A 21,361-nucleotide genomic window follows, 5' to 3' on the forward strand; every position below is an offset into this window, starting at 1 on the left:
ATTCTTAGAGGCATGGCATTCTAACCAGAACACCATCAATAAACACATCAACTTAGATCCCATCCACCTTCCCTTAAAAAAAAAAGAACCAAAAATGACATCACCCACCTTAAGAAACCAAGAACTATAAATGGAGGCGGGACATACCACCAGCGCTTCACTGCAGACTCTCACTGATGTTACCTAGTCATGGTGACGAAACGTCTGAAAACAAACCTTCCAGCTCAGCAAGCCAACTTAGATACTTATGAATACATATTCTAAAATGATTCAGTTATTCACTCCCCTAAAAATGATAAAGGTGACTTTTTTTTTGGTTAGGTTGCTTGAACCAAAGATGTAACATTCCTAACAAGTATGACAGAGGAATAGAACTTAAGAACAAATCTAAAATAATTATTAGACAAAGGATAACCACAAAATGGTGGCAAGTAAATGACAAAATACACTTTAGATTGGTTTTTAATAATTTTCAATATACAAAAAAAGGGCAATTTATTTGTAACACTATGGACAAATTTCCAACTAGAAACAGAGGCAGAAGAAAATCATATTTCCATAATGTGGCCTAATTAACCTCCTTTCTGGTTCTAATCTTCACTGAACGAACTATCAACATCAGAACAAATGCAGTGATTAGCTTTAAATATTATAAGTGATCGAATTAAATTAGCAATAAACTATTCTTTAGCAACGTTCTATATTTAATCAGAATATTTTGAAGATTATAAATGTACCAACATTTCCAACAGACAATTTTGTTGAAATATCAAACTTTATTGTTAGTAGAAATTGATTTGAGTAGAAAAACACCCTGTAGTTTTAAGACCAAGTTTTGATTTTTCTTACAGCATACTGAATCTTAGGGCAGTAGAAGGAATAAAGGCCACAGAAGAATTCAGGAAATATTTCACCGCTGTAGTACAACCACAATGGCTGGAGGGAACATTTGGCACCACAACGATTTCCTGCAGTTGATCTAATGTCAATTTCACCATACAAAATTCATGCAAAGTATTTATAGCCAAGTCATTCTTGCACATCAAATGAACTGGCTTGCCACATACAACAAACTTTGGACACGCTATAACTATCAACATACAACTGAATGTATAAAGATCTGAACCATTCTATACACTTTCTGTTACAGTGCAATTTACAGTCATTATCATGCAGTGATCATTCTATCAACAACCTTTTTAACACTGTCCAAGAGCATGTCAGCTTTTAGTGGTGGCAAAAGCATCAAGATGTTACAATAGCACTCTGAAGGACCTTCAAGAATTTCTACTTCTACACCTGCAAGTGTTGCTCAGATGTAAAAGTGTAGAAGCAATCATTGTTAAATATGGACTGAAACTTCTGCAAAGTGCACTTTAGAAAGGAGGTACATTTTAATTTTGCTTACACTAACAAAATTACAAACAAAGCTCTTTTGACTTTACAGAAAATAAAGAGAGTGTCTTTTCCTTTGTTGATGTGCACATGCACACATGATTTTTTGACAAGCTATTCCAATCATGGATATGCTGCATCCAAGTAATAAGTTTAATACTCTTCTTGTTCTTCTGGTTGTTCATCTGCTACATCTGGCACAGCAAACCCTTCCTGAAATGAAAGTATTAAGATTTTATAAAATAACATTCAAATTAAGCAGAAATTATCACTAAAAACTTAAATAGACTTGGATCTATTAGGTTAGGATTGCCTGATAATTTCCAACAGAATTTTAAAAATTATATTTCCTTAAAATGCACTATTATAAAACCCAATAGATCTGTTCAATTGAAAGGAAATCTGAAATCATAAACAGTTACGATGCTCAAAATTTAGCTCTATCTTTTCTAAGATTGCAAAAAAAACAATTTAAGATGCCTCAGTAATTGATAGACTGCACACATCTGTGTGTTGGAAAATTTTTCTTGCAGAGTGAAGAGCTAAAAATAATTCAAAATCAAATGGAGATATCAGCTTTTGGAAACAAAACACTTATCCAGACAGTCAGTCAGAAGGATGAAATGCATACGGTAAGTAAAGGTGAAGTAGCCTAGTATCTTATTTCATTTTACTGGAGGGAGGAATCTCTAGAGTAATCCTAATCATGGAAGCCAGTCATCTGCCCAGGAAAGGAAAAGAATTAGTAGCCTGTCAGGAGTGGAAATGAAGTTTGAACCAATTCTGAGAAACTAAGACCATAATACACAGGAGCAGAATTAGGCTATTTTAGGTGAAGTCTGCTTTGTCATTTGATCATGGCAGATATGTTTCTCAACCCCATTCTCCTGCCTTCTCCACATAACCCTTAATCATAGAATTATAGAATCCCTATACTATATTGAGGAATGCCATTTGAGTCTACACCGACCCTCCAAAGAACATCCCACCCAGTCCCACTCCCCTATCCTATCCCTGTAACGCTGCAATTGCAATTGGGCAATCCACCCAAACTGCACATCCCTGGATACTATGGGTAATTGAGCATGGCCAATCCACCTAATCTGTACATTTTTAGTCTGTGGGAGACAACCCAGAAGAAACCCAAGCAAACTCCACACAGACAGTGGCCCGAAAAACAGAATCAAACCCTTGTCCTTGGTACTGTGAGGCAGCAGTACTGAACCGCTGTGATTCCCTGTCAAAATCAAGGGCCTGTGTCTTAAATACACTCAAATTCCTCATTTCAGTTCTAAAGCCACTTCACCTGAGGGTGTCCAGTCGGGTCCTAATCTCACCTACTAGTAGAAATATCTTCATGTTTACCCTATCAAGGCCTCTTCGTACTCTGTAAATTTCAATTAGATCATCCCTCATACTTCTGAACGCAACTGAGTACAGAACCAGAGTTCTGAACTATTCCTCATTTGACCAACCGTCCCATCCCTGGGATCATTCTCTTAAACCTCCTCTGGACCCCCTCTAACGCTAGCACACCCTTCCTTGGATACAGGGCCTAAAACTGCTTAAAATATTCCAATGCAGTCCAAATAGTGACTTTACTGCATCAGCTGTGCAACTGTCAACTGAACCTGCATGTTAACATTAAGAGAATCCTTAACCAGGACTCCCAAGTTCATCTGCGCTTTAGATTTGTGAAGCCTTGTTTAGAAAATTGTTTATGCCTCTATTCTTCCTATCAAAGTGTAAAACCTCACATTTTCTCACATCGTATTCCATCTGTCACTTCTTTGCTCACTCTCCTAGTCTGTCCAAGTCCTTCTACAACCTCCCTGCTTCCTCAACACTGCATGCCTCTCCACCTATTTTTGTCATCTACAAACAAAAAAGCCCTCAGTTCCTTCGTACAGATCGTTTGTGTATAACAATGAATAGTTGTGGCCCCAATACAGACCCGTACAGAACTCCACTAGTCACTGACTGGCATCCTGAAAAAGACCCCTTTATCCCTAGTCTCCGCTTTCTGCCAGTCCACCAATCATCCATCCATGTTAGTACCTTGCTTCTAACATCATGGGCTGTTATCTTAAGTCTCCTGTTATCTTAAGTCTCCATCTTGTCAAAGGCCTTCTGGATCATGTCCACTGGCTCTCATTTGTCTAACTTGCTTATTTCGTCCTCAAAGAACTCTAACGGATTTGTCAGGCATAACCTCCCGTTGACAAGGCTGTGCTTTGGACCTATTTTACCATGCACTTCCAAGGACTCCACAATCTCATCCTTAATAATAGACTCTAAAATCTTACCAATGACTGAAGTTAGGCCAACAAGCCTATAGTTTTGTCCTTTGCTTTCCTTACATTAGCCATTTTCCAGTCCTCCCTGACTCCAATGATTCCTGAAAGATCACCATCAATATCTCCATCCCCTGAAGTTCTGTTAGGCTAGTGATGTCTTTCACCATGAAAACTGATACAAAATACGATTAAGTTCCTCCACCATTTCTTTGTTCCCAATATTATCAGTTCTCTAGCCTCACCGTCCACTCACCTCTCTTACCTTTTATATATCTACAAAAACTACTGCAATCTTCTTTTATATTACTACCTAGCTTACTCTCATATTTCATCTTCTCCCCACTTATTGCTTTATAAGATTTTCTCAGCTGGTTTTTACAAGGCTTTCCAATCCTCTAGCTTCACCACATCGTATGCTTTTTCTTTTGCTTTTATGCTGTTCCTGACTTCTCTGATCAGTCCCATGGTTGCCTCATTTTCCCCTTAGAAGGTTTCTTCCTCCTTGGAATAAATTTCTGCTTGCCTCCCGAATTAGCTCCAGAACCTCTTGCCATTTTGCTATACAGTCTTCCCTGCTCATTTCCCCCTTTTAATCATCTCTATCCAGCTCCTCTTTCATGCCTTTGTAGTCAATTTTACTCAATTGTAATACCATTACATCTGATTCTAGCTTCTCCTTCTCAAACTGCAGGGCGAGTTCAATCATATTATGGTCATTTCCCTATAAGAGTTCCTTCATCTTAACTAATTATGTCTGATTCATTACACATCACCAAATTCAGAATTGCTTGCTCCTGAGTGGGAACTACAAGGTACTTTAAAGAACTATCTTGTAGACATTCCACAAATTCCTTTTCTTGGGATTTGCTACCAACCTGACTGTCCAGTCTACCAGCACACTGAAGTCCTTCATGATTATTGTAATAGTGCCTTTCTCATATGCCTTTTCTATCTCATAGTATGCTTTCTTTCCCTCATTTCGACTATTGTTAGGAGGCCTGTACACAACACCCATCAGAGTGATTTTCCTTTGCAGCTCCTCAACACCTATTCTGTGCCTTCTGACTCTATCACTTTGCTACCGATTCCTTTCTTACTAACAAGGCAACCCTCCACCCTCTGTCTGCTTCTTGTTTCAATAGAAGATGTATCTTTGGATATTTACTTCCCAGCCCTGATCCCCTTGTAGCCGTATCCCTGTGATACTGACATCATATCTGCCAATTTCATCTGCATTACAGTTAATTTACCTTGTTTCATACATTGCATGCATTTAAATGCACCCTCAATCCCATGTTGACTGACCCCCTTCTCATAGCTGTCCCCTCATCTGCTGCGGCTGAAGTTAAGACTCCTGCCCTTTTCTATACCCTAGGTAAAAACAAGGACTGCAGATGCTGGAAACCAGATTCTAGATTAGAGTGGTGCTGAAAAAGCACAACAGTTCAGGCAGCAGAGGAGCAGGAAAATCAACATTTCAGGCAAAAGCACTTTTCTATACCCTGTCCTTTTACTTGTTCTGGAAACTTTAATAATTTCTGCTGAGCCCTCCCAACCCCTTTAACTTTTTCCAGAATTTTCCATGCAACTGAATCCACTCCCCACTAATTAAAGCCTTATCTCAACAGCCCTAGTTATGTGAATCACCAGGACTCTGGTGCCAGCATGGCCAATATGGAGCCCATAGCAAATGAACAGCTTGCTCCTTCCCCAGGACCGGTGTCAATGTCCCATGAACTTACCCGGTTTATCCCTCACCAATGTCACAGGTTTAGCTCCTTAATCTTGATGAAACTGTGCCAAATTAAACTGTCCACTTATAAGTGGTGTGAAGTGTAGTGGTGGTAGGGGATTTTTTTTTCAGGAGGAGACCACTTTTCTACAGTCTAGAGTGTTATGTTGTCTACAAAAAAGATGTGCAGGCAATATTTTTAGTTTGTTACCAACAAAATCTAAAACTTGGAATCATATCATGTGATCCCCTCTGGTCAATGGAAATTCAAGTATCCTGCAAAAAGTCAGCAGCCCCTACAGTAATTCTAACACTAGGTATTCCATATTTTACTGGATCATCACGCCATTTTTGGAATACTTTCCTTGCAGCCAAGCCAAAAAGGGAAAGCAAGCAGGGATCAAGTCTTAAGACAACAAAAATCAGAATATTTAAACATAGCAAGTAGACCATAAGTTGAGCCATTATTGGGATTCTTGGAAATTCCATACACAGAAAGCTGAGAGTGCTCATGAGAAATCAAGTTGCCAGTTAAGCAGTATCCAGCACTCTGGATTAGTTAATTATTTTAATTTAACCAGTCATGTTAAATGATACGCATGCATAGATAGTAGCACAACAGCAAACTAATAAAGGGAGTACCATCATACATAAAAGTAAAAAAAGTGTTTGCATTCAGCGATGATGGATGAACATAAAAGTAGTCACAAAAAGTAGTCATTCTTAATTGAAGGGCTTTTGCCTGAAACTTCGATTTTCCTGCTCCTCAGATGCTGCCTTGCCTGCTGTGCTTTTCTCCAGCATCCGCAGTACCCACCTTTTGCCTAAAAGTAGCCACAGACTGACTAACATTTTGGTTATGCTAGTGTCATAGTAGTAACGTTTTTCATTCACATCATTCCATATTTTATCAATGGTGATAAGTAAGTTGTTTAAAAGATAAAAAATGGAGACAGAAAATCTGGCAATACCGATCCAGGATACATCGTTTGCATCCTATGCAAAAGTCATTGCAGTATCAAGAATTTGACATACTGAAAGAGACTGCAGGAATTAAAGCAATTTCAGGCAATGAACTTGTTTGATTGGTTCCAAATACACTGAAGTTGCAGTGTTAACAGTAAGTTGCACTGAATGGGATTCTAGTGGTTGCACAGTCCAATAAATAAAAGACTGAGAAGGATGCATCATTGTGGCTAAATAAGGAAGCTTAGAAGTTGGTGTTCGTTAAGATTGGGCAGGTATTAAGGATCAGAAAAAATAATAAAGTAGTTGAAGTCTAACAGAAAGCTACCTAATAACATGTAGAAACTCTTGCTAGCCTTTTGTAAGTATTTAAAAAGAATATAATTATTACTAATATTGACTGTCAATAGAAGCCAGGGAATTGACAACAGAAAACAACAGAGATATTAAACAGGCAATGTATGCATCTGTCTTCACTGTAGAAGACTTAGGAAACTTACAAAAGGTGCTTGAAAAATTGAGAGAAAGCGAATAGGAAGCTTAGAATAACCACCTGAAATAACTCCACAGATGCTGGTATTCCATCACCAAGTCACCCTTTATTTACACACAGAGAATCCTTGACACTGAGCCAGCTCCCTCAGAGTCAGCAGAATCTCTGACACTCATGTTTATATGTCAGCCAGGGCTCTCTGGCTATTAATATGGTCCAATCAAGGAACATATTCTATGAACTCTACCTGGCTGACCTCATGACATCTCACTATGCACACCCAGCCATTTTGAGTGAGCATCACAATAGCGAAGAATATGGAGCCCATAATATGAACCTGCGTAGCCAATGTATAACCCACTCCAGGGTTTACCCAGCAGTTCCCACGAATGTGGGGGAGATGCAGCGGTAATATTGTGTCCCACCAATGCAGCTATGTCTGCATTCAATTCTGGCTACCAGACAAAACTTCTTACCAACAATCACTTTGAAATCCCTGGATGACCCCAGAGTTTAGCCAATATCTGGTGGCAACCTTTGCTCTGGACAATCACTCTTGCTCCCCATAATATGCTGTCCTCTACTCTGACCTGGGTTCTCCAAGTCCGAAAAAAGTTTCAATTCAAGTTGTGAAAGCCTTTTGGTTCACCCCATCCTGACCAGCTGTGTGTTTTGCCAGGACTGGATCCTTCTGTGTCCAAAGTCTAATACGGTCAGCTGTGTCCATAAAATTTAAAAGCACTGTTAGTGTTCAGCCGGTGGGAAGTGGCTTAATGCATCCGCATTTGCTATTTAGCCTCTCAGTGTTCCAATTTGTAACTGTACGCACTTAATATTACAGCCCACCACTGAATTTGGCCTGAAGCGATGAGCGGCACTGTCTTGTCCTCGAAGTACATCTAGCAGGGGTTTCAGATCCATTATTATTACAAATTTATGTCCATAAAAGTATTGGTGGAGCTTCCCGACTCCAAGCATAACTACCAAATCTCCTTTTTCTATCTGGGTGTATTTCCAGTCTACATGAAAAAAAGTTCTAGATGCATGCGCCTTTGGACATTCCTTGCCACTGGGCCACCTAAAAGCCAATATTACCCCAATGCCATACCGATCACATGTCAATACCAGATCTCACTTGGGATCATAGTGTGCCAGCAACTTAGAGAATGATAGCTGTTTCTTCACTTTTCCAAAAGCTATGGCTTGGCTAAGTGATCATTTCCAAGGTGGAGAGTTTTTAAAGAGTTGATCCAAAGGTTCCAAGATGGAGGCCAGGTTATGTATGAACTTTCTGTAATAGTTCACTAGCCTAAGGAAAGACCTAAGCTCCAGTACTGACCTGGGAGCTGGGGCACTTTTGATTGCCCTCGCTTTATCTTCCAATGGCTATACTTTGGACTTGTTGACTCTAGCCCAAGCAGGTCAACTGGGGTGCCTGAAACACATTTTCCCCTTCTAAGGCGTACGCCCGCCGGGGAGAAACATCTAAAGACTGATGTCCAAGTTTTCTAAGTGTTCCTTATCGGTGTTCCCTCTGATTAGCATATCATATAGATAAATGGTGACCTGAGGTACACCTTGTAAAACGTTCTCTATCATCCGCTGGAAAATTGCACATGCAGTCTCGTATATTGGTACAAATCTCTATGGGTACTAATTATAGCGTACTTGTAGGAATCTTCATCTAACCACAATTGCAAGCACATATGGCTCATGCCCAGCTTCGAGAAGGGCAGGCTGCCAGCTTTGTATATAAACCCTCTACACGCAAGGGATTGGGTTTTTATCCAGCTGCAAAAAGCGAATTACCATTTCTTTAAAATCTCCACAAAGGCAAACTGCCCCAATGGGCTTCACAATCGGTATGACTGGTACTGCCCATTTCACAAACTGGACAGGTGTGATGATTCCTTCACTTTCCGCCTCTACTTTTGCACATAAGGCAAATGGCATTAGGTGGGCCATGCAGAATTGTGGAGTTGCTTTCTGGTTAACATGCAAGGTAACCGTATCTCTTTTGAAAGTCCCCAGACTTCCTTGAAAAAATTAGGATTTCACTCAGGCAGCCATTTTCGAACTGAAAAATGTTGAGCCAACCTAAGTGAATCTTTCTTAACCAATTTCACTCTACCATTCTTGGGCCTGAGCCTTTTACTATAACCAATGGCAACTGAACCAGCGCTTCTCTAAGAGACCAGAACTGAAGTTGCACCCTTAATAAAGGTTCCCCGGTATAAGTTTTAGTTTAGCTGAGGTGTTGCGCAATCTTAAGGGCTGGAGTCTACGGCGAATTTTGTTAAAAAGGTACTGTGATCACTGAAGCAGTCTTGCCAGTATCAACCTCCATTAGAACCAGGGGACCATTTAATCAGACATTTATTTTGATTTGTTCCAATTTGGATGTTGCTAAGCGATGTAACTATGCCAAACCAGACACAAGTGGACTTTTCAGGCCTCGATTCTGGCCTATGAGTTTTTGTACTCCATTTAGGTGTAGTGGGGCTCATTTGCTGTCTCGAGTCTGCATGTTGTCACCACCTATAATGGCTTGCTGGCCTACATCCTGAAGAAAATTTTAACTTTTAAAAAATGTTTGACCGAGGCTTAGCTTTGTTTTGGAGTTTTGCAGTGGGCTGATCTAGAGTCTCTCTGTTCAGGATACATCCTGGAGTGAGACTATGCAACAGTCTTCCCCAAGCTTAATCAAACTGGCGAGGGTATCTGCTTCCATCAGAATACCCTACAACTCATATACTCCACTTACCATATTATACAATGATAAAGCCAGTAGTACCTGTTTGTAGTCCAGTTGGGTTTCAGCTAGTAGGTGCTTTTGCACGGTTACATTAACCCTACTCTCGTAGCCACCGAAATAACTCCAGAAGCCAGTAATTCCATCACCAAGTCACCCTTCATTCACATGTAGAGAGTCATTGAGACTGATCCAGTTCTCTCAGAGCCAGCTGTTAGCAGAACCTCTGACACTCCTGTTTATGTCTGTCAGCCAGGGATCCCTGATTGGACCAGATTAACATCCCTAATCAGGGAACTCATTCAATGAGGTCCACCAGGCTGACCTCATTACAACTACTACACACCAACACCAAGGAAGATATGCTGGGAAAACACCAAGACCTAACATCTGACAAGTTTCCAGGACTAGGTCGCATGCATTCTATGGTCTTAAAACAAAGACAGCAAGAAATAATATATTCCTTAGATTCTTGAAAGACTCCAAAGGATTGGGAAATAACTAATGTAACATCATTATTCGAGACAAAAATGAGAAAAATACAGATCAGTTAGTCAAACATCTCTCAAGGGAAAATAGCTAGAATCCATTATTGAGCCCATAGCAGGATCTTCAGAAAATCCTAATAAGATCAGTCAAAGGCAATGTAGACTTATGAAAGTGAAATATTGTTTCACAAATAGAGTTTGTTGAGCAAGTAACAAGGAGGGAAGGAACAAATATAGTAGAAAAGGGAGATCACATGGGCGTGCTAAATTTGGCACTGGATAAAATGCCGCATCAAAAGGTTACCATAAAGAGGAGCTTGTGTTGTACAGGATAAAATACATGAATGGACTGATTAGCTAGCAGGAAGCAGAGTTAATGCTCAGGCCTCAAACACACATAATATCATAATAACTTGGACATGGGACTAAATGCATAGAAGCTAAATTTGCTAATGAGACCTGATTTGGTAAGGAAGTAAATTCTGATAAGATGGTAGAGAAATTAGAAATGAATATAGATAAATTAAGCAGCTGGGCAAGAAGCAAAAAGGGTAGATGGAGCATAACATGGGAAAATATAAACTTGCCGACTTAGCAGAAAACATAGGACAGTAGCATACTATAGTCAGTTCTTTTATAACACGATAGTTGCATTCTTGTGCAATTCCATGTTATAGAAAAATCACACTTTAGAAGCAATGTTTGAAGTGTTGTGTTCACATTACAGCCACCACACGTTTTAAAAGTTCACGCTTTAGAAACAGGATCCCTAATTAGTCAATCACATTACATCGAATTCGTGTTGCAAAATGTGCATTACAAGAGAATGACCTGTACTTCAAAGAAAAGAGACTGCAGAACTAGGACAGGAGTGTCCTGGTTCACTAATCACAAGTAGTCAGTTTTCAGGTTTCAAAAATACTAATGAAGGCATAAAGAACATTGGCATCTAGTATAAAGGGGAATAGAACAAAAGAGTAGGGAAATTTGAATACAAAAAGTAAAAGCCTTGGTAAGACGACATCTGGAGTACTGTAGACATTTTTGTTCTAAATTTGAAAACACCACAATTGCATTAGAGGCAGTCCAGAGGGTTCAGGTGACTTATTCCGGTATGAAGGGCTTTTCTTATAAAGTTGAAAAGATTGGGCCTATACCCATTAGTGTTTCAAAGAATGAAAAGTAATTGCATTAATACACAAGAATCTGAGGGGACAAAAACAGAAATTGCAGGCGAAGTTCAGCAGCTCAGGTAGCATCAGAACAGGTTCTGAAGGGTCATTGTATCTGAAATGTTAACTCTGCTTTCTCTCCACAGATACTACCAGTCATGCTGAGTTCCACCAGCAATTTGTTTCAGATTTCTAGCATCCACAATTTTTTGTTTCATTTTAGATCCTATGGGGAGGTGACAGGATGGATGCAGAGGAGAGGCTATAACTAGGATTAAGAGTAAACATTCTCTGTCAGAACAGAGTTGAGGAGAAATTTCCTCAAGGCTGAATTAGGCAGATTCTTGATAGACAAGACTGTCAAGGGTTATAGGGAATGTAAAAAGAAAAGCTGAATCAGATCACAGCATGATCCTATTGAATGATGGAGCAGTCAATGCAGAGAAGATGCTCTCTCTCATTTGAAAAATCTAAGTATAGGGGTTACTGTTTCAAAATAAGGGATCTCTTATTTAAGAAGAGGGGCATGTTATCAGAGGTATTTAGCCTTTGGAATCCACTTCCCCACAGACTATTGGGGATTGTATAATGGGATACATTCAAACAAATGTTTTGATCTACAGAAGAATCAAGAATGGCATACAGACATAGAAGTAGAGTTAAGGTCATAAGGAAACTAACTATGATGTTATTGAATCTAGAGCAGGCCCATTTGATCATAAGACTGAGGAACAGTAGTCTATTCGGCTGAACTGTAATTTCCTGCAGACCCACATAGCCTTTGAATTCTTTAATCAATAAAGGATGCATTTGAGTCAGACTTAAAGACATTCAGTGACCTGCCTCCAATGCTGTCTGGGGAAGATAATTCTACAGTTCAATTCCTGCCCTCACCATTATACCCCCAGAAGAAAAGAACCCTCACAAACTTGGACAGAATACAAGTTTTGGCCCCAAGAACAGGTTGCAGGTGGCATTTAGTAGTACAGTTGCAGGGGCAGAAATAACTCAGGGCCATCTAAGTGTACAAGCACATTCACTGAACAATATGTGGAGCTGGCTTTTAGAGCTATAGGCACAGAGCTTCTCTTTTCTTGGGTAGGTTTCTATTTACTTTGCAGACCTTTAGGGTGCAGAGGTATCAAATATCATTGATGGTTCACAATGCGTACAATACATAATTTGGATAAAGTAATTCATCCATTTCTCAGAAAGCAATCAAGAATGTTACTTAAAATGGCCTACTGCAAAAACAAGGTCTTAGCCATGATTCAGTTGGCAGCACTTTTGATTGAGTCACTAGATTGCACTCAGTGGAAACCCATACAGACAAGGGGAGAACATACAAACTCCACACAGACTGTTACCCAAGGCCGAACTGAACCTGGGTATTTGGTGCTGTGAGACAGCAGTGTTGACCACTGAGCTACCGGGTCACCCATAAATACAATGCCTTGAGTTTCCCAAATGATGCACTGTACATTTCAGTTCACCTGAAAGCAGCAAAACCAGACAGTTTAATGGCTTATATGCAAAATACATCCAGCACAAACTGAGTTTTTGCAATCTTTAATGCTAATTTTAAAAACTATGCTGGAAGCATTCCAACAAAAATCCAGCAATAGCCACAAAGCAAATTAAATCACTGAGGTAAGTATCTATTAAGTTTGCTGGCTTCCAAAGAGGTTTAAATGTTTAGTTTACTATGAAACGGATGAGTTTAGTTAATGGAGTTATTTTGAGACAATCAGCTTATTCAGAAGTGATAGGTAAATCATCACATTAAATATGAAGTTCTTGTGCCAAATTTATTTTGAGCTGTATTTGGTTGCACCTTGTTCACTTCAAAAAAACAAGAAATTGGTTCAGTGTAAAAAGTTACATCATTAACCCGTCTCATTATGCTGACGTATGGAAAACTTTGAAGTTCATGATATGGCAAAGAGGACTGGAAACTGAGCAACAATAATCCCAAAGAAAAAAACAACAGAGACAAATTCCAGATTACCAAATACACACAAAGTGAAAACTCTAGACAAGATGTATGAACAAAATAAGTAATATTAATCTTAATTATAGTTGCTTCTACTATAATGCACTTTTCTCAACACAAATTGGCTATAATGCAATTGAAGAATTTAGACCATTAGTTGTAGAAAGTAAACTTTCCTTACCTATTTTGCCTATAACGTGATCCAGGTCCAATTAGTTTAAATGGCGCTACTATTACACAATTTACTTACAGCGCGAGATCGCATGGAAACAAAACTATTATATCAGAACTGACTGCACACTCATTCATCGTAACAACTCAAAAATATATTTCATCTCATTTGGTACTTTTTCAATCACCTTTGAGATTGGCAAAGATCAGGCCAGGTAATTTGAGAATATGTTACATTGTTGTTTGGGGCAGCACGATGGCCCAGTGGTTAGCACTGCTGCCTCACAGAATCAGCATCCCTGATTCAATTCCAGCCTCGGGCGACAGTCTGTGTGGAGTTTGCGCATTCTCCCAGTGTCTGCGTGGGTTTCCCCTGTGTGTTCCGGTTTCCTCCCACAGTCCAAAGATGTGCAGGGCAAGTGAATTGGCCATGATTCCCCATAGTGTTAGGTACATTAGTCAGAGGGAAATGGTTCTGGATAGGTTACTCTTCGGAGGGTTGGTGTGGACTGGTTGGGCCGAAGGGCCTGTTTCCACACCGTAGGGAATCTAATTTAGGGGCGGCACGGTGGCACAGTGGTTAGCACTGCTGCCTCACAGCGCCAGCAGACCTGGGTTCAATTCCCGCCTCAGGCGACTGACTGTGTGGAGTTTGCACGTTCTCCCAGTGTCTGCGTGGGTTTCCTCCGGGTGCTCCGGTTTCCTCCCACAGTCCAAAAATGTGCAGGTTAGGTGAATTGGCCATGCTAAATTGCCCCTAGTGTTAGGTAAGGGGTAAATGTAGGGGTATGGGTGGGTTACGCTTCGGCGGGTCGGTGTGGACTTGTTGGGCCGAAGGGCCTGTTTCCACACTGTAACGTAATCTAATCTAATCCTATCGTACACGTAGCCATAAAGCAGTGAAAGCCAAATCCCATAAAATTAAGACCATCGGATCATTTAACAGTAATTGAATTCAAGAAGCATTCTATGACAAACCTGAAAATGTAACAAGTAAAAAAAGTTTCTAAACAGGTTTGTTCAGGGATAGGTTTTATTAGTGTGGGTTATTTGAATATCAATGTTTAAGATTAGTTCTTAAGACTTCACAGCCACCATTACCCACTCCTAGCCTTTTATAGCTATGCATTTTTTAAAAAGGTATACCATTGGAATAATATCTAATATAAAAGATATATCCGTAATAAATTGTGCAGAAACATTTTGTGTGTGTTATAGTTTGGTCTGCACCTGAATTTACTCAAGCTCCTGAGTCAGCACCTGCTGGTCAAAAATAGAGCCATTGACATTTAAGTAGTTTAAATTTAAGCATATAGTCATACAGCACGGAAACAGATCCTTTGGTACAACTTGCCCATCCAACCAAGTTTCCTAAACTAGACTATTCCCACTTGCCTGCATTTGGCTCATATCCCCCGAAACCTCTCATTCACTTACCTATTCAAATGTCTTTTAAATGCTGTAACTGTAGCTGCATCTACCACTTCCTCTGCCAGTTTATTCCATATACCACCCTCAGTGAAAAAGTTGCCGCTAGGCCCCTTTTAAAATCTCTTTCTCCTCTTACCTTAAAAATATGTACTGGAAAATAAAATTCTCTGTGTGTACAGTTTCATTCAATCCAGATAATTTTCTTCAATTACAATAATGTTAAATTTAAAAATGCAATTAGCTATTTTCCCCAAGAAAAGCAATCAGCATAGAAGATAACTTGGTAACACTCCACTATGTGGTTAATCCACTATAAATGTTTTCAGGCACATGCACCAAGAAACCAAACTAATGTAGAAAGAAATAATTCTTACGTCTGTTGCATATAAAATCTCCACAATTCGCTGAATCACAGGATCATTGTCTTGTTCATTTTCTTGGCAGATTAATTCAATATTTCTCAGTTTTCCAAAATAAAAGTCTCTTTCCTTTTCAAGATCTTCAACTGTAATTTTTAGTACGTTGATCTGTGCAAGCATAGAACATTAACTATAATAATGCAGAGATACTTTCATGCTCATTTCAAAATAAAACATTTGAATTTTTAAAAGATTAATTCAAGGTTTACTCTAACAAAACTAATAGTTACATCAATTACACAAGTTAACAAGAGGGCACTCCCTTATAACCAAAAAATATCAGATCAATACTATGGTATAGAATACAAGGTCACTTTAATTTCTAATTAAACAAAAACTTGATCTACTGACCAAATATGATTAACACAATTCATATACCACTGTAACAAAGGTATAAAATAATCAAATTTTAAATGTGAATTTGTGGGAGGTGTGTGGTGCTAGCTAAGCATTTATTGTCCATCCCCAAAAAACCTGGAAAAGGTGGTGGTGAGCTGCCTTCATGAACTGCTATCTTTGGGGTGGAGAAATACCCACAGTGCTATTTGGAAGGGTGTTCCAGGATTTTGACCTAATGAAAGTTCAGGAATAGCAATACAATTCCAAGTCAGGGTAATGCGTTGATTGCAAGAACTTGCAGGCAATGGTGTTCCCATGCATCTACTGTCCTTCCCCTTCTAGATGGTAAAGGTCACAGGTTTAAGTGTGCAGTCAGAGGACTTGTATATAGCACTGCTGTTACCTATGGTGGAGGTGATGGAGGAAGTGTCAATCAGGCAGGCTGCTCTGTCATGGATGGTGTCAAGCTAGTGTGTTTTTAGAGCTGCACACATCCAGGCAAGTGAAGAGTGCTCCATCACACCCTTGATCATGTGGATGGTGGATCAGCTTTGGAGAGACAACAGACTAGTTTCTTGCTGCCAGATTCTTAACCTTTGTCCTGTTCTTGTAGCCTCAGTATTTACATGGCTGGTCCAGTTTACTGTTAGTAACAGCAACTCCCAGAAATGTTGATAGTGAGTGATTCAGCGATGGCAACGCCATTAAAATTCAAGGACTGATGATTAAGATTGCATCTTGTTGGAAACGATCATACATTTATGCACATGTGCTGGGCATTATGTTATTTATCAGCCCAAGCCAGGATGCTGGCTAGGTCTTGCTGCATATGGAAATTGACATCTTTAGTTTCAGAGGCTCTTGAACACAAAATATTAGCAAGTGTCCTCTTCCCAACCTTAAATATAGAAGGTATTTGATAATTAAAGTAAACACGGTTGGGATTAGAACACCACTCTAAACACTTGTGGTTATGTCCTGGGGGCTTGGATGATTGACATCTCACAATCACGGCCATCTTCCTTAGTTATAGGTGTGACTTCAACCAGAGGTGAGCTGTCATCCCGCTAACTCCAGTTGGTCAAATGCTACCATGATGTCAAAGGCAGTCGCTCTCATCTCACCTTTGGACCAACTCTTTTGTCCATGTTTGCATCAAGGCTATAATGAGATCAGGAACTAAGTGGTCCTGGTGAAGCCCAAACTGATCACCAGTGAGCAGGTTGTTCCTTTGCAAGTGCCACTTGCTAGCGCTGTCGACACCTCCTTCCATCACTTTGTGATGGAAAATAGATTAATAAGACAGTACTTGACCAGGTTGAGTTTTTCTGCATCTTGTGCACAGGACATACCTGGACAATATTCCACAATTTCCAGCAGACGCTCGTGTTGGAGGTGTACTGGAGCAGCTTGACTAGGGGTTCAGCTAGTTCTGGAGCACAGATCTTCAGTACTATTGCCAGAATATTGTCAGGGTCCATGGCACTTACTGTATCCAGTGTTTCCAGTTGTTTCAACCAATTTCATTGAAAACTGGAATCTGTGATCCTGGAGACTTCAGGAGGAGATCTGACTGGACAGAGTCAGGAAGCATGAGGGGTTGGAAAGAACCGAGGTCTATACTTGGTATCACTACTCAAATTTAAGTGCCAAGAGATAAAAGGGGGGGGGGGAAGTCACCATGGTTGTCGCTCTCAGGAAATCAAGCTCAAGAATGCAAGTGTGTGGACTGGATTCATTGTAATGCGATGACAATGTAACTGATCACTTGGGTGATATATTAACAACAGACTAGTACCAGTGAAACTATACTCCAAGTATGGAGAGAAGAAATTGAAAACTAGAGTCAACAGGATATTTAGAAAATTATCGAAGACTGTCCTTCCCAAACAAAGAGTTGGACAATACCAAGGTTGAGGCAAGTAACATTTGTGCCACACAAATGCCAGACAGCAACCTTCACCAGTAAGAGATGATCTAACCACTGCTCTTGGCATTCAATGACATTGCTATCACTGAGTCCTCCACTATGAACATTCTGTGGGAGACCACTGTCCAGAAACTGAATTGGACTAGCCATGTAAATGGAGTGGTTGCAAGAACAAGTAAAGGCTAGGCCGAGGGGTGCGAAGGACTTCTGGAAAGGTGAGTCTAACTGTTTAAAAACCTTACTTCAGGCGTCGGGGCCTCCATTTGCCGAAAGGTGCGAGGGAGGAGCGAAGGAATTCTGGGAAGTCATATATTTGTGTAGTTGCGTTACCCGAAACACTACTCGGGTAGTGTCGCCCACCCATCCTCCTCCTCCTCTAACCCAAAAAAAAAAAGGTTCTATGCACCAGATTGGTAAGTAACGAGTTTATTTTTTATTCCTTATTTTTCAACAGTCTCTTTGGGAATTTAGAATAGTGGGAATGGAGGTTAGGGCAATTGAATGTTCCTCCTGCAGAATGTGGGAGGTAAGGGTCACCACTAGTGTCCCTGCTGACTACATCTGCGGGAAGTGCACCCAACTCCAGCTCCTTGAAAGCCACGTTAGGGAACTGGAGCTAGAGCTGGATGAACTTCAGATCATTCGGCAGGCAGAGGGGGTTATTGAGAGGAGTTACAGGGAGGTAGTCACTCCTCAGGTACAAGAAAAAGGCAGATAGGTTACAGTCAAGGGACAGAAAGGGAACCGGCAGGCAGTGCAGGGCTCCCCTGTGCCATTCCCCTCAACAATAAGTATACCATTTTGGGTACTGTTAGGGGGGGACGACTTACCAGGGGAAAGCAGTGGGGCACAGGGCTCTGGCACAGAGTTTGTCCCTGCTGCTTAGAAGGGAAGGGGGAAGAGGAGCAGAGTAGTAGTCATTGGGGACTCCATAGTTAGGGGTACAGATAGGAGGTTCTGTGGGGATGAGAGAGACTCACGGTTGGTGTGCTGCCTCCCAGGTGCCAGGGTTTGTGATGTCTCAGATCATGTTTTTGTGATCTTTAAAAGGGGCGGGGGAGCAGCCCCAAGTTGTGGTCCACATAGGCACCAACGACATAGGTAGGAAGAAAGATGTGGATTTAAGGCAGAAATTCAGGGAGTGAGGATGGAAGCTTAGAGCTCGGACGAAGAGAGTTGTTGTCTCTGGTCTGTTGCCTGTGCCACATGCTAGTGAGGCAAGGAATAGGGATAGCTTTAAATGGGGGGGGGGGGGTGATCGATATCGGACAGATGTCAGAGCTAGTTTCTTTACTCAGAGAGTAGTAAGGGTATGGAATGCTTTGCCTGCAATGGTAGTAGATGTGCCAACTTTAAGTACATTTAAGTCGTCATTGGAAAATGTGCAGCTGAGGTAGTATGGGCTGAGTTTAGAAACAGGAAAGGAGAGGTCACCCTGTTGGGTGTTTTCTAAAGGCCCAGAATAGTTCCAGAGATGTAGAGGAAAGGATAGCAAAGATGATTCTCGATAGGAGACAGAGAGACAGACAGGGTAGTTGTCATGGGGGACTTCAACTTTCCAACTATTGACTGGGAACACTATAGCACAAGTACCATGGATGGGTCAGTTATTGTCCATTGTGTGCAGGAGGACTTCTTGAAAGTATGTTGACAGGCCAACAAGGTACTGGGTAATGAGCCTGGCCAGGTGTTAGACTTTGAAGTAGGTTAGCACTTTGGTGATAGCGATCACAATTCACAATGTTTACTTTAGTGATAGAAAGGGATAGGTGTATACCACTGGACAAGAGTTACAGCTGGGGAAAGGCAATTACAATGCAATTAGGCAAGATTTAGGAAGCATAGGATGGGGAAGGAAACTGCGGGGGATGGGCACATTAGAAATGTAGAGCTTATTCAAGGAAAAGCTCTTGTGTGTCCTAGATAAGTAGGTACCTGTCAGGCAGGGAGGAAGCTGTAGAGCACGGGAGCCGTGGTTTACGAAGGAAGTGGAATCTCTGGTCAAGAGGAAGAAGGCGGCTTATGTTAGGATGAGATGTGAAGGCTCAGTTAGGGCGCTTGAGGGTTACAAGGTAGCCAGGAAAGACCTAAAGAGAGAGTTCAGAAGAGCCAGGAGGAGGCATGAAAAGTTGTTGGTGGATAGGATCAGGGTAAACCCTAAGGCTTTCTATAGGTACTTAAGGAATAAAAGAATGACGAGAGTAAGATTAGGGCCAATCAAGGATAGTAGTGGGAAGTTGTGTGTGGAGTCAGAGGAGATAGAGGAAGAACTAAATGAATATTTTTTGACAGTATTCACTCTAGAAAACGACAATGTTGTCGAGGAGAATACTGAGATACAGGCTACTAGACGAGGAGGGATTGAGGTTCACAAGGAAGAGGTATTAGAAATCCTGCAGAGTGTGAAAATAGATAAGTCCCCTGGGCCGGATGAGATTTATCCTAGGATCCTCTGGGAAGCCAGGGAGGAGATTGCCAAGCCTTTGGCATTGATCTTTAAATCGTCATTGGCTACAGGAATAGTGCCAGAAGACTGGAGGATCGCAAATGTGGTTCCCCTGTTCAAGAAGGGGAATAGAGACAACCCTGGTAATTATAGACCAATGAGCCTTACTTCAGTTGTTGGTAAAGTGTTGTAAAAGGTTAGAAGAGATAGGATTTATAATCATCTAGAAAAGAATAATTTGATTAGGGATAGTCAGCACGGTTTTGTGAAGAGTAGGTCGTGCCTCACAAACCTTATTGAGTTCTTTGAGAAGGTGACCAAACAGGTAGATGAGAGTAAACCAGTTGATGTGGTGTATATGGATTTCAGCAAGGCGTTCGATAAAGTTCCCCACAGTAGGCTATTGTACAAAATGCGGAGGAATGGGAGTGTGGGAGATACAGCAGTTTGGCTCAGTAATTGGCTTGCTGAAAGAAGACAGAGGGTGGTGGTTGATGGGAAATGTTCATCCTGGAGTCCAGTTACCAGTGGTGTACCACAAGGGTCAGTGTTGGGTCCACTGCTGTTCGTCATTTTTATAAACGACCTGGATGAGGGCATAGAAGGGTGGGTTAGTAAATTTGCAGACGATACTAAGGTCGGTGGAGTTGTGGATAGTGACAAAGGATGTTATGGGTTACAGAGACATAGATAAGCTGCAGAGTTGGGCTGAGAGGTGGCAAATGGAGTTTAATGCAGACAAGTGTGAGGTGATTCACTTTGGTCGAAGTAACCGGAATGCAAAGTACTGGGCTAATGGTAAGATTCTTGATAGTGTCGATGAGCAGAGAGATCCTTGAAAGTTGCCACCCAGGTTGACAGGGTTGTTAAGATGGTATACAGTGTTTTAGCTTTTATTAATAGAAGGATCGAGTTCCGGAACCATGAGCTAATGCTACAGCTGTACAAAACTCTGGTGTGGCCGCACTTGGAGTATTGTGTACAGTTCTAGTCACCGCATTATGAGAAGGATGTGGAAGCTTTGGAAAGGGTGCAGAGGAGATTTACTAGGATGCTCCCTGGTATGGAGTGAAGGTCATATGAGGAAAAGCTGAGGGACTTGAGGCTGTTTTCATTAGAGAGAAGAAGGTTGAGAGGTAACTTAATAGAGACACATCAGATAATCAGAGGGTTAGATAGGGTGGACAGGGAAAGCCTTTTTCCAAGTATGGTGACAGCGAGCACGAGGGGGGATAGCTTTAAATGGGGGGTGATCAATATCAGACAGATGTCAGAGCTAGTTTCTTTACTCAGAGAGTAGTAAGGGTATGGAATGCTTTGCCCGCAATGGTAGTAGA

General features: G+C 40.9%; 1 protein-coding gene across 4 annotated transcripts in view; it reads right to left on the reverse strand.

Annotated features, from left to right (window-relative positions):
• Positions 1-446: 446 nt before the first annotated feature.
• Positions 447-21,361, reverse strand: part of LOC122560173 (microtubule-associated protein RP/EB family member 1-like) — a 79,546-nt gene continuing 58,631 nt past the window's right edge. For all 4 annotated transcript variants that reach the window (XM_043710547.2, XM_087994839.1, XM_087994837.1 and 1 more), the window contains exons 6-7: positions 15,265-15,417; positions 447-1,608 (exon numbers count right to left, since the gene is read on the reverse strand). In XM_043710547.2, coding sequence (XP_043566482.1) covers positions 1,549-1,608; positions 15,265-15,417 — 213 coding nt within the window. In that variant the 3' untranslated portion in view covers positions 447-1,548. The remainder of the gene's footprint in view (positions 1,609-15,264; positions 15,418-21,361) is intronic.

Source organism: Chiloscyllium plagiosum, unplaced genomic scaffold (genome assembly GCF_037043375.1).
Source record: "Chiloscyllium plagiosum isolate Xiang-an unplaced genomic scaffold, Cpla_swu_hap1 HiC_scaffold_15, whole genome shotgun sequence".
Taxonomy (NCBI): Eukaryota; Metazoa; Chordata; class Chondrichthyes; order Orectolobiformes; family Hemiscylliidae; genus Chiloscyllium; species Chiloscyllium plagiosum.